This window comes from Mytilus californianus, unplaced genomic scaffold (assembly GCF_021869535.1).
Source record: "Mytilus californianus isolate M0D057914Y unplaced genomic scaffold, xbMytCali1.0.p SCAF_1, whole genome shotgun sequence".
Lineage (NCBI taxonomy): Eukaryota > Metazoa > Mollusca > Bivalvia > Mytilida > Mytilidae > Mytilus > Mytilus californianus.
The window spans coordinates 41,241,456-41,254,323 of NW_026262581.1; the positions used below are offsets into that span (position 1 = coordinate 41,241,456).

General features: G+C 30.5%; 1 protein-coding gene across 4 annotated transcripts in view; it reads right to left on the minus strand.

Annotated features, from left to right (window-relative positions):
* LOC127701720 (E3 ubiquitin-protein ligase PDZRN3-B-like) overlaps nucleotides 1–12,868 on the minus strand; it is a 173,697-nt gene that overhangs the window by 13,045 nt on the left and 147,784 nt on the right. For all 4 annotated transcript variants that reach the window (XM_052205716.1, XM_052205715.1, XM_052205718.1 and 1 more), the window contains 2 exons: nucleotides 4,550–4,612; nucleotides 2,954–3,052 (listed from right to left, as the gene is read on the minus strand). In XM_052205716.1, the coding sequence (XP_052061676.1) occupies nucleotides 2,954–3,052; nucleotides 4,550–4,612 (162 nt within the window). The remainder of the gene's footprint in view (nucleotides 1–2,953; nucleotides 3,053–4,549; nucleotides 4,613–12,868) is intronic.

Below are 12,868 nucleotides of genomic sequence, written 5' to 3' on the forward strand. Positions count from 1 at the left end.
CACTAACAAGACACATTGACTCCTAGAAAACTAGTCATTCCTTTTACTCATATATGCTGTGTGTTTGGTGAAAAAAACTAAAATACTACCAGTAATTTTAAAGTCTTTAGTTTGACCCAGCAATAGTGGGAAAATAATTAAATTGATGGTGGTTGGGCCCTCCTAACCACACACAATTTCCAAATAGGGATCATAAATTTTATCATACCTGAAAGTTTTGTAGCAGTTTGGCCATAATGAAATATGAACAACCATTTGATTGATATTTTTTGGTAAATTATTTTTTTTTGAAAAACGTTCTGCCATGATTGATGATCCCAATTATTTGAAATACTATTTGAAATAATGTGGAAGTGCCAATCATCAACCATTACTCTCAAAAAAATGCACTTGTATCATTTCCCCAAAGTTCTGTACTAATATCAACTAATTTTGTATTTTTGCTTTACTAGATATTGGTTTGATAGGTTTGTTTATGAATTTTTCTTATTTTTTGTTGGGGAAGGGGAAGGGTGTGGGATAGGTCAAGTTAATACTTACTGTCAAATAATTCTGATTATTTCCCTTGGACCAGTTTTCTGAGTATCTTAAATTTTTATTTCAAAATAATTGATAAATTACCAAAACACACAATTCAAACAAAAGCATATTTTGAAATTTTTCATGTATAGTTAATTTTTAAATTTAGTTAAAGCAGAAATAAGTTTTGCATGCTGCAAAATTTATTTCTGCTTTTTCTTTTTCTTTGCATAAATTAGGTTTATTTATCTAATATTTGCATTTGTTGGCTCTAATTCTTATCAATCAGTGGAGACTTTAATTTTCAACCTTTGATTTCAAATGTAAATTTCGTCTGTTTTGGCAGATCAAAACAATGGTTTTCCTGAATTCCATCTCTAACATACATGAGAGTTACAATATCTAAGACTTTAACAAGTAAGTTATACATGAAATCGTACTGTGTATCAAATTTTTTTTATCAAGTGAAACATTTTTTTTCAAGAATCACAATAGTTCATTCAAATAACCACCAGCTAGGTTATCCATTTATTTTTGTAATGAAGTATGCTCAAATGACATCTTTATCAGTATTTTAACAAAATTTAAGCCAAGTTCCATTTCTAAATTTTCTAACAGAAGATAGCTACAGATCTAAAAGTTGTAATCAGTGTTAATCATATTAGGAGTGGATAAATTAAACTCAATCTTTTCTCCATGTTGCTAAGTTAAAAAAAATGCAGCCATAAAAATCCTATGTCTTGTCACTCTTCAGACTTTTCAAAAGTTATATATCAGTTGTTTAATTGGCTATTACTTTCTCTTTGAAGAAAGCTGACCTTTTCATGGTGGTCTGAATTTCAACATCATCCCAATTGATTACTCTATCAACATGGATGATAACCTACCCTTTGTGCTCTTCACATAATAAGTTAGGTCAGACTTTTTTCAAAGTTGTTTGATGTTTGTGATTAAGTCATCAAAACAATTTTTAACATCCTGATAAAAAAAACATTTTTTTTTATAAATTCTAGAACAAATCCTGATTGGTTTCTTGTAAAGACTGATTCTCAGATTTTGTAAAAAGCACTCAGACTTAATAAGGAAAATAACACTATAGAGGTTAAGAAGCATTTTTCTGGGTTAACCTTCATCATTAAAACACCTGAAAAAGATGTTTGGACCACAGAGTCGCACCAAAATGGTCTATTACGGTAAATGAAGACTTATTGGTAAAAATGTAGTGGGGCCAGTAAGAAGTTTTTTATAAGAAAAATTACAAGCCTTTATAGATATATAGAAATCATAAAAACTGATTTCCTGGTCAGTAAGCCAAAAACTTTGTTGAAAAGAACAATTAGAAGGTATGATTTCATGGATAGTATGAGGTCTTAACTAAGATTTTTGGCTGTGGACTAAGTTTTCCTCTGTAACATCTATCAATGCTTACTCTCCTCTCATCTTGAACGACTAGACTAGGAGGTTTTTTCCTTTCATCTTTTGAAGTGTTTTCATCTTTGTGATCAAAATAAACAATTCATCATTTCAACTGAACAGAAACTAAAACTTGTCAGACAACAAAAACAATGTGAAACATGATAACGTTGATCTGTCCAGTAAGTCTGTTAGTAAACAATAGTAATTAACTAGGTACTGGTAGAGAAATGTAAACAATTAGATACACCTTTGATTCCATACTTTTGTGATAATTACATCCATTAATTTGGGAATCCTGATTATCTTTTGATTGACATGCCATTGTTTTGGCTTAAATTCTAGAACTCATCCCATGGAAAAGGGTACATTGATGTAGTATTATCTTTATATAAGTGCCCCTCTCCTATTTTCTTTTATGATAAGTTGTTGGCTTTGTTAAGCAAAATTGTATAGAACAGTAAATTCAAAAAGAACTTTAAATACAGCAAAAGCAGTAACTTTCATTTTGAATTTGGTATATGTTAAATCTTCTGGAAGTCTCTGAAACATCCTAGATGTAGCAACTGGGCAACTCATTTCATGATCATTTCAGTATAATTTACGATAATTTTAGTCAGTAAAATGTTTTGTGAAAAGAGACCTTGATGTATCATAAGTTTTCAGTGGTTGTCTTGCATGTTAATGCCTTACATTCTTAATTGATTCGCTGTGTGGTTGGGTCTTTTTTTATTATTATTATTATTAATTCAAGCTATTTCTGTATACTCCTACTTATATATTCTTGGTTTAAGGAAAAGAATTTCTTATTCTGAACTTTCTTAGGTCCTTGCAAGGGAGATAAACATGTGTCAATCTATTGTTGATGTGTATAGCAAAGTCATAGTTTTACCTAAAGAAATCAGCAGGGAAAGACCTAGTCTAGTAAAACCCTGTAAATTGAAACAACACTATTCTTTGAAAACAACTTATCAGTACAAATGTACTTGTATGCATACATCTTTTATATCAAGAAAATTACCTGCACTGCAGGCCTGGCTAACAATAGTGTGATGTCTGATGTTCTCTCAGAAAATAATTTAATAGCTTGGTCCCGACTGTGTACATCAATGCCATTTATCTGCAATTAAAGGCATAAGTGCTAAAATTAAACATGAACAGATTATTAAAAAGCATATAATGGTCATAAAATGCAGTGCTGATAAAAAATAATTCTCTTTAAAAAAAAAAAGGTGAAATCTTTAGAAGTAAACGAAAAAGCTATAACGGCTGTTTTTGAAACTGCAGACAAATTTGAAGAATCAATGCTAAATTCAATTTACAAATGAAGCCATTGATGTGATTATGTAATTGAACTTGTTAAACTGAATAAAGTAGCGAACATCAATGTTGTACAGGAAGTCCATCAAGATAGATGAACAGTTACCAAGATATTCTGTTAATGTCTCTTCTCTTTTCAAGTTACTCCAATTTCAAGCAGATTTCATTATTTTTGCATAAATACATGTTGAGAACATTAATATGTCAATATGGTAATAACCAGATTTCCATCATATCAGGAAGTGCATTGTTTTAGAAATAATAACAAGCAATAAATGGACTTTAAATATTAATCCAGAACTGATTGTCAAACAGGTTTCTAGACACCAGACAATTTAATTGATAATAGCAGCACTTGTATAACAATTATCAGGAACTAACACAATTGCAGTTATTCACTAAAGCTTTCAATCCATACCTTTTATTGATAGAATGCAGTGTAATCGTGTCATTACGCATCTTAATGCTTTTATCTCTCCCAGTGTTAACTTTCGACATTAAATTCAAGATACAAATTTTGTTAAAACCATTGAATAAATAAAAGTAGAAAATGGTATCCATTGTCACAAAAATGGAAAAGAAAGGGTATGATGAATTATTTAATGATAAAAAATCCCTGTATACACAAGCAAAGAAACAGTTCTGTTTATTGCTGTTCTTCATCTCAAACTGACTGAAACCTTTAACATAGAGCAAACAATTTATTGGCAGATTTCCACAATACTTCATCTGAACATTGAGCAACATTGATGCTGAATAATTTCAACATATAACTGATTGAAACTGGCAAAGAAATCAAAAGAAAAATTTTTCAAGGATTTCAAAATCAAAATAAACTTTATACTGTCATTAAGACCTTTCCTGGTTTTAATGTTACCAAACTTTTTATGCATTAAACTTTTTGATTTTCATCAACAGTATTAGTGCTTCTAAATACTTGTGCTGTGTGAACTGATATTGGTATACATGTACTTTTATAACAGGAGTAACACAACTATTATTGACAACAGAAATTAAGTTCACTATGTCTTATTTTGGTGACAAATGAGACAAAAATAAGACAAGATAGGAGGTGCACAATCACACTTCCTGTAGAAGAAGTTTGGTAGGTTTCTACTGACAGGTCTAGCAAGGAGTTCCAGGATAAATGATTCAAATGAGGGATGACATTAGATAACATACTGTTCACTAGGTTTGGAGGTGAAACAACAGGTATGATTAAAATATACCTCTAAAATATATCCAAACGAGCACTAAGGAATTTTATTAAAGTGATTTGACAATATGATAACTGTACCTGTAGAATTTGATCCCCTTCTCGAATTCTACCATCTTGAGCAGCTACACTACATGACTCAACCTGTAAATAGAAAAAAGATAAATAAGAATTAAAAGATATATAATATAAATGTCAATGATAAGCAGCCCAATGACATTAAAAACTAAATGACATCTATAGGTTAACATATAGGCAATTAACTCACTCATTATTAAGTCTATACAATGTGTAAAGAAGAGGAAGAGAAAAGTTTTGAATAAATTCAAATAAATGCTATCATTATCAATCCTTTGAATGACAAAAAACATTAAGATCTAAGGAGAAACAATCATTGACAAAGTTTGGGATTGCAGGCACATGAACATGTGGCAGGGTTAAACTATAGTTTTTTGCACAGAATTCCAAAGAAGAAAAAAGTTAAAAGAAAAAACTTTAGCCTTGTTTTAAACTAAAAAGTGGTAAATTGATGTTCTTCCCAAAAAATAAAAGACAAGGATAAATAACAGTGTTATTTATAATTTTTATCAGGAAGTCTATAGTCAGTAAGAAAGATCTAAAAGGCGGTTCTTAAACTTGTTATATTTAATAATATTGCTGTAAATTCAAAAAATTTACAAATCTCTTGTTTTCTTCATCTGTTTTTTTTTTAACTCCTTGTACTTAACAGTTACAAGAGTGAAATTATTTTTTTACAAAGAGCAAAATTATTTTTTTTTACATTTTACTGGCCAATTTTTTAAGCCAAGATAATACTCAGAATAGAATCTTGTGCTGCTTCTGATTGGATGATACAGGTTTGGATTTACCTTTAAAAATCGAAAGCTTATCCATTTAGGTTTAAAAAATCATGAAAATAAAATTCATATTTACAAAATATTTTCCTTTTCCATTAAGCAAAAATAGACATTGTTTTTCAACTGCATTTTAAGTCAATTTTCCCCACATGACCATGTGTATTTTTTTTGGCTGTTATACAATGCTGACATTTCTAGTAGCAGGAACTGCTACCCATTTTTTTCTATTTTGTGTACTCTTCAAGAAAAAAATTATGGAACACTACTGGTACCCTATGGAAAATGCATTACGAATTATTGTGCTCTTGTAACAAGGGAAGACAATGGCTTAAGATCAGGCGATTGTTCAACAGACAAGGGGAGATAATCAACATTATATCTTTATTTTTACTTTCATCTTAAAACCAAACTTAATAATCGTGAGGATGATAATGCTGTAGAGATTTTTATCATATGCTGGCAGAGTTCATCTTCAAAGAATATGTTTATCAAGTGAATTAAAATGGCTTTTGTCTTAAAGATAATCAAATAAAAGATATGCTTTCTTTTTTTTCTTTTCTTTGATGTTGAGAGGGCTACCTTAAACCAAGCAAACATTTTTTTCCTCTATCACTTTATCTTACAATTTTCATCTTTTCCCTTAATCACTTTGTTTATCTTACAATTCACATCTTTATAGCTTATTTCCAATTATGTTCAAAAACTGCATAAAACCTTTCTTATGGATTTGTCAAAGAAAATAACAGTAATTAAGAGATGTAGTCAGAAGAATGGTTGATGTGGAAAACAGTTTCCATTACGCTGAAAAAAATCTACTTGGGCTGAGGTATAAAAATTTAAAAAACAGGTTTTGCAACAGTGATAGTATTCAAGAGTCTATTGTTCAATAGTTTGGATATTCTATCTTGCTCTTTTTACATTTATTCCTAAGACTTGTTCATTCTCTTCGTTCTGTTAAGGTACTAACCTAAACAATATCGGAACATGAAGGTAGGATAACAAATTACTTTAATCTTTTTTTGGTGATTGTTTATTTGCCAAATGAATCTGCTGTCTAGAAATGTACAATATGATGTGGATCATACCAAATGGAAGAAGTTTAAAACTATGTTGGTTTGTTTAGAACTGTTTTCATGAATTAAAATTGAGAATGGAAACAGAAGTATAGTAGAGAAACATAGTAGAGAAACATCCTTGTGTCAAAGAGACAACAACCCGACCAAAGAGCAGAAAACAGCCCAAGGCCACCAACACATCAATGAATCCCCCACCCAGGGGCGGGCTTCAGCTGCCCCTAAACAAAAATGTGTATGTTTCTTGTGTACATGTCTATTATGATTGCATTTTAACCCGTCAGGGTTTTACTTTTTTTTTTTGCAATAGTTATAAAATTGCAGATGCTGAAGTGTTAGAGTGGCACCATGAACAGCATTTGTCTCATTAATAGCATGTAATAACATGTAAGAGTATAGCTATTATATGACAGATGAGAGTGATAATAAAGCTATATATTTGTCATTAGAATAAATAAAACTCAGCATGTTAATCACAGTAACACTACATGATCCCAGTACACATAGCAAATAATAACTGTCATCAGGGTGCCATTTTACATGTTAAGCTGGATTTTTACATAGAATATCAGTTTTAAAGTCAAATGAACTTTTACATCCACTAACATTTGAACTTTGGTGGATAGTTGTCTCATTGGCAATCATACCACATTTACTTATTTTTATATTTTAAGCAAAAATGAAACTTACATCTATATAGTAGAGAAACATCCCTTAGTAAGTATACACACTTCCACTCTCAGTTTACAACTGACCAGTGGCTAGTTTACTGATGGTAAAAATATCAATGGTCAACAGCTGTTTATAAGGTCAGCTGATAATATCCTTTGAAAGTGGTCAGCATGAGAGATGACCAGAGTGAGGATAAAACATTAGCATAATGACCTTATCTATTTCACAGGGTGAAAGGTACATGTCATTATCTGATTAAGAGATAATTAACTACTGCTTACAAGTAAATAAATAACTTATCAATCATGCGGAGTTCCAATTTTATCCAGTGGAGATATTAGAAAACACATTTTTATAATGACCTGATAATATTCATTATCAGAGGCCCCTAAAAAAGATAAGCTGGGTATAGCTTTGGGGTTGCTTGAAAAAAGTTGAAAAATGATCTGTAAATTAAAAAAAAAATGAAAAGGAAATGGAAGCAAGCTATGACAGGTCCATTGAAAAATGGAAGTTAAATGTGAATTTAAAGCAAAAGGTCAAACAGGATCGTTACAATGTCTGAGAATGATCTTCGTTTCAAATATTTCAATTTCAGCTGTTAATATCAGTAATTTTTTGCTCAATTTATCAGTGTTTTGGGTGGTTTAACAGATTTTTTTAAGTTCTGATCAAGATTTATAATGTAATTTCATTCATTTAAATGCGACAGGATCCACCTGTTTGATAAATTTCTACAAATTATTTTTGCATTCATTTAAAACAAGACTGACAGAGAGCATGATAAAAAAATAATCTGATTTCTTTTTTTCTCTCTATACCATGGGAATAACAGTCACATTAGACATTAAATATGAAGATATATGGGATGAATGTCAACGAGACAGCAACCCAAGGTTTTTTGTGGTGTTCTGGTTGCTCCATCATTTGTTTTTTTTGTGTGTACAGTAACTGTCATTTTTTCTTTTCTTTTGGCCATTATGTTCTGCTACACTATCAGACCTAGTTTCTGAATCCCACTTTGGTATACTCTCCTTTTCATTTAACAGAAACAGGAAAAATTAATGATACAAGAAAAATAATTCTGTGTAGAATATTGATCCTTTGTATTTTTTCAAACCTTATCTTGTAATAATATTGCAGAGAAATTTAGAAATTATTTCTTCATTAAAAGGTTTTTATGACACACACAACTTATTGTATCTGTAATTAAAGTTTTTCACTGTTTTTGAATCTTAGAAACAGTTCAATGTAATTAAATATTTGCTTTTCTATATTTTTAATTACAAAGTATGAGTATTGAGAATGTCATTTCGACTTCAGTGCCTATGCCCTTGCTGTTAACCTAACCCTTCATTTGCAATTTTAATGACTGCTAAATCTAAATTCAAACAAAAATTGAAAATAATACTTCATAAGGTTGTGTTTGACCAAAGTGTTTTTCTGTAATTTACCTTCATCAGGAACACTTAGCCCAAGGACGCATAAAATATTTTTGAATTCAGACAAAAGGGCAGATAAGAAATATCACTTAAAATTTCCTGATAATTCAACTGAGCATATGTAATGTCCGATCAATTTTGAAAATATTATCCAATATATTTTTTGGAAGATCACAAGATACGAAAGAGAAAACACTACATGATAAAAACAAGTCATGATTTCATGATGTGATGATGTCAATCACCTTTAACTTCTGTTTCTCTGTTCATTAACATTTTCTTCAAATACTTTTCTCATGTAAAAAGATAACTTATCAGAAAAGTTTTTGTATGTCAATTAATTCCATCATGAGATGGACAGCGGCCTCCAGAGCAAGAAGAGGTGAATGAACACCATTTAAAAATGATTTTGTTGAGTTTTTAACTGTTAGACTGCAAAACAGCCTTTTCAATAAAAGAAATTAGCAACAAAAGTGACAGCTATTAATATGTATTCCATTGTCATATCATGATTTCCTAATTTGGTGATATTCTGAAAACAGGATCTATTAATAAGTCAGTAACCAAATGTCATGATATGAAACAATAAATGTGGATAGTGTCCACATGTGGACACAGATGATGCCCCCGCTTGCATATCATATAGTTATAAAGGGACATAACTGAAGAACGGTAAAAGTGACGCTACCCAAATTTGAACTTGATCTGAGTTTTGTGGTAATAAGAATTGTGTGTAAGTCTCATAACATTTGGTTGAGGCTAACGAAAGAAGAGAACAGAAACTAAAAATTCAGCAATTTTTTTATTTGTAAACACGCATAACACTAGAACGGTTGAGTATAAGTTTTATAACATTTGGTTGAGACAAACTAAAGTTAGAGAACAGAAACGAAAAATTCAGCAATTTTTATGTTTATAAAGGGACATAACTCAAGAATGGTAAAAGTGTCGCCACCAAATTTCGTACTTAATCTGTATTATGTATTATAAGTTTCATAACATTTGGTTTAGGCAAACTAAAGTTAGAAAATGGAAACAAAAAATTTGTACTTGATCTTAGTTTTGTGGTAATGAATATTGTGTATAGGTTTCATAATTTTTGGTTGGGGCAAACTTAAGTTACAGAATGGAAACTAAAAATTTTGCAATCTTTCGATTTATAAAGCGGCATAACTCAATAATGGTTAAAGTGACACTACCCAAATTCAACTTGATCTGTGTTTTATCAGTGGAAGTCAAAATTAAACATTGCATTGTATAAAGCATTGATTGTAGTTGATTCAACTATAATCATGGACAAATGAAGATAACTCCAATTTTAAAAATTACTTGATATTTAGAAGAAAATAAGAATTTTGCAACTTTTCCATTTATAAAGGGGCATAACTCTAGAACGGTTAAAGTGACGCCACCAAAATTCAAACTTGATCTGTGTTTTGTGGTAATAAGCATTGTGTATAAGTTTCATAACATTTGGATGAGGCAAACTTAAGTTAGAGAACGGAAACTAAAAAACTTGCAATTTTTCCATTTATAAAGTGGCATAACTCTAGAACGGTTAAAGTGACGCCACCAAAATTCAAACTTGATCTGTGTTTTGTGGTAATAAGCATTGTGTATAAGTTTCATAACATTTGGTTGAGGCAAACTTAAGTTAGAGAACGGAAACTAAAAATTTTGCAATTTTTCCATTTATAAAGGGGCATAACTCTAGAACGGTTTAAGTGACGCCTCCAAAATACAAATTTGATCTGTGTTTTGTGGTTATAAGCATTGTGTATAAGTTTCATAATATTTGGTTGAGGCAAACTCAAGTTAGAGAACAGAAACCAATTTTGGGATGTACGTACGTACGTACGTACAGACGGACAAGGGTAAAACTTAATGCGGGGGCATAAAAATCATCCATCATTAAGGATATTCTATCTCTAGGATATTCCATCTCTTTAAGTTACTCTATCTCTAGGATATTCCATCTCTTTAAGATATTCAATTTCTGAAGGATATTCCATCTCTTTAAGATACTAAATTTCTGAAGGATATTCCATCTGTATAAGATATTCAATTTCTGAAAGATTTTCCAAATCTCTTTAAGATATTCAATCTCTTAAGGATATTCCATCTCTAAGATATTCCATCTCTTTAAGATATTCAATCTCTGAAGGATATTCAATCACTAAGAACTCTTATATTAGTGCTTTGTGTCTATTATTGTTATGTTAGTTATTTTTTGTGCTCCGTTAGTTTTCTTGTTTGAATTGTTTCACCTTTTTTTTTTATGTTGGGGCCTTTTATAGCCAACTATATGATATGGGTTTTTCTCATTGTTGAAGGCCTATGGCGACCTATAATTACTTGTATCCACTTTTTTTTTTAACTCTAGTTGATATTGTTTCATTGCAATCATACCACATCTCCTTATTTTATTTTTATATATATTCCATGTCTGAGGATATTCCATCTCTTAGTATATAACATCATTTAAGATATTCCTAGCTTAAAGACTATCAGTAGCCTTATGGTTAAGAAACCTTAAACAATTCTAATCGCTTCTATACAAATCAATGTATGTGTAATAAATCTCCATTACACTTACTCCTTCTTTGATGTGGAATTCTTCAATAATCTTAATTTTCAAAATATTGACAAACTAAGAAATTGGAGACAGATTATAATAATTGACCTAATACCAACAATTAACAGATAACAGAAAATACACAATATTAGGAATAACCCAAAGATCTCAAGAGAGCACTTCTGTGATTCTGGAACTTACTATCTTTAAAATTCCCAGAGGTCAACATGGCTTCAGAGTATCTTGATAATTGGTTAATCAGCATGTAATTGTAGGCAAAAATCAATGTTTACATCAAATTTTCAGTGATGTAATGGATGAAGATGTGATTAACAGATTTAGAGATGACAAGTCTGTAAGTCATGGAATACTGAATTTTGAGGGATAAATAGGCAGTAAGACAATATATGTTCAAAATACTTTTTTCTCAAAATTATCATATGAAAAATGGCACTCTGAGGTTTGTCCAATAAATGCCACTTCTCACACATTAAGACTGACTGCCTGACAATAAAACATAAACCTATAGTCTGTGACAGTGAAAATCATGCAGATATTTGTTTTCCAAAGTCATGCATGTATGTATACTTTTTTTTCTAATAGGCATGGAGGTGTCATAAATCTTTCAATCAATCCAGCACTTGTATATATATTTATCCATCTTTTGACCATGAACAATTTTATGAGAAACAAAATTATATGGCTGAGCAATTCTTTATGTACATTTCATATCTGTTTTATGTGTGTTGACTCTTAAATGGACATATTTGCGTTTATCACATATAAATCAACAGAAATTTCTTGCAGAGTAAAGATATGGATTTCTAATAATTCCATATTTCTTTTTATGTAATTTATGTAAAGCTAAATTTTTAACATTGCATTGCAAAAGGTGTGCAATTTTTAAAATCACTCAAGTCATACTGATGATTATGTTTCAATAGTATGTACTTGTAGATATGGGGTACATACCCTATTAAAGAGACAAATGGTGCAGTCAATGGCTTGCTTTGGGTGATGAAAACAAACAAGAGGCTCTCAAGAGCCTGAATCGTTCACCTGTATTTCAGAGGAGAAGATTTTTAAATGTTAGCAAACTTGATGAACAAATTGTGTAAAATTGTCTTTAAAGGGCAATAACTCCTTAAGGGGTCAATTGACAATTTTGGTTATTTTAACTTTTTTGTAGATCTTACTTTGCTGAACATTATTGCTGCTTACAGTTTATATATATCTATAATAATATTCAAAATAATAACAAAAAACTGCAAAATTTTGTTAAAACTACCAATTCGGTGGCAGCAACCCAACAATGGGTTGTTCGATTCGTCTGATAATTTCAGGGCCGATAGATCTTGACCAATTAAACAATTTTATCCCATGTCACATTTGCTCTAAAAGATTTAGTTTTTGAGATATAAGCCAAAAACTGCATTTGACCCTTATGTTCTATTTTGAGTCATGGCAGCCATGTTTGTCGATGGATACAAACTTCGGATACAATTTATAAACAAGATACCCTAAGGAACATTTAGTTAAAGTTTGAAGGTAATTGGCCCAGTAGTTTCAGAGGAGAAGATTTTTAAATGTTAGAAAAATTGATGAACAAATTGTGTAAAATTGTCTTTAAAGGGCAATAACTCCTTAAGGGGTCAATTGACAATTATTGTCATATTAACTTTTTTGTAGATCTTACTTTGCTGAACATTATTGCTGCTTACAGTTTATATATATCTATAATAATATTCAAAATAATAACAAAAAACTGCAAAATTTTGTTA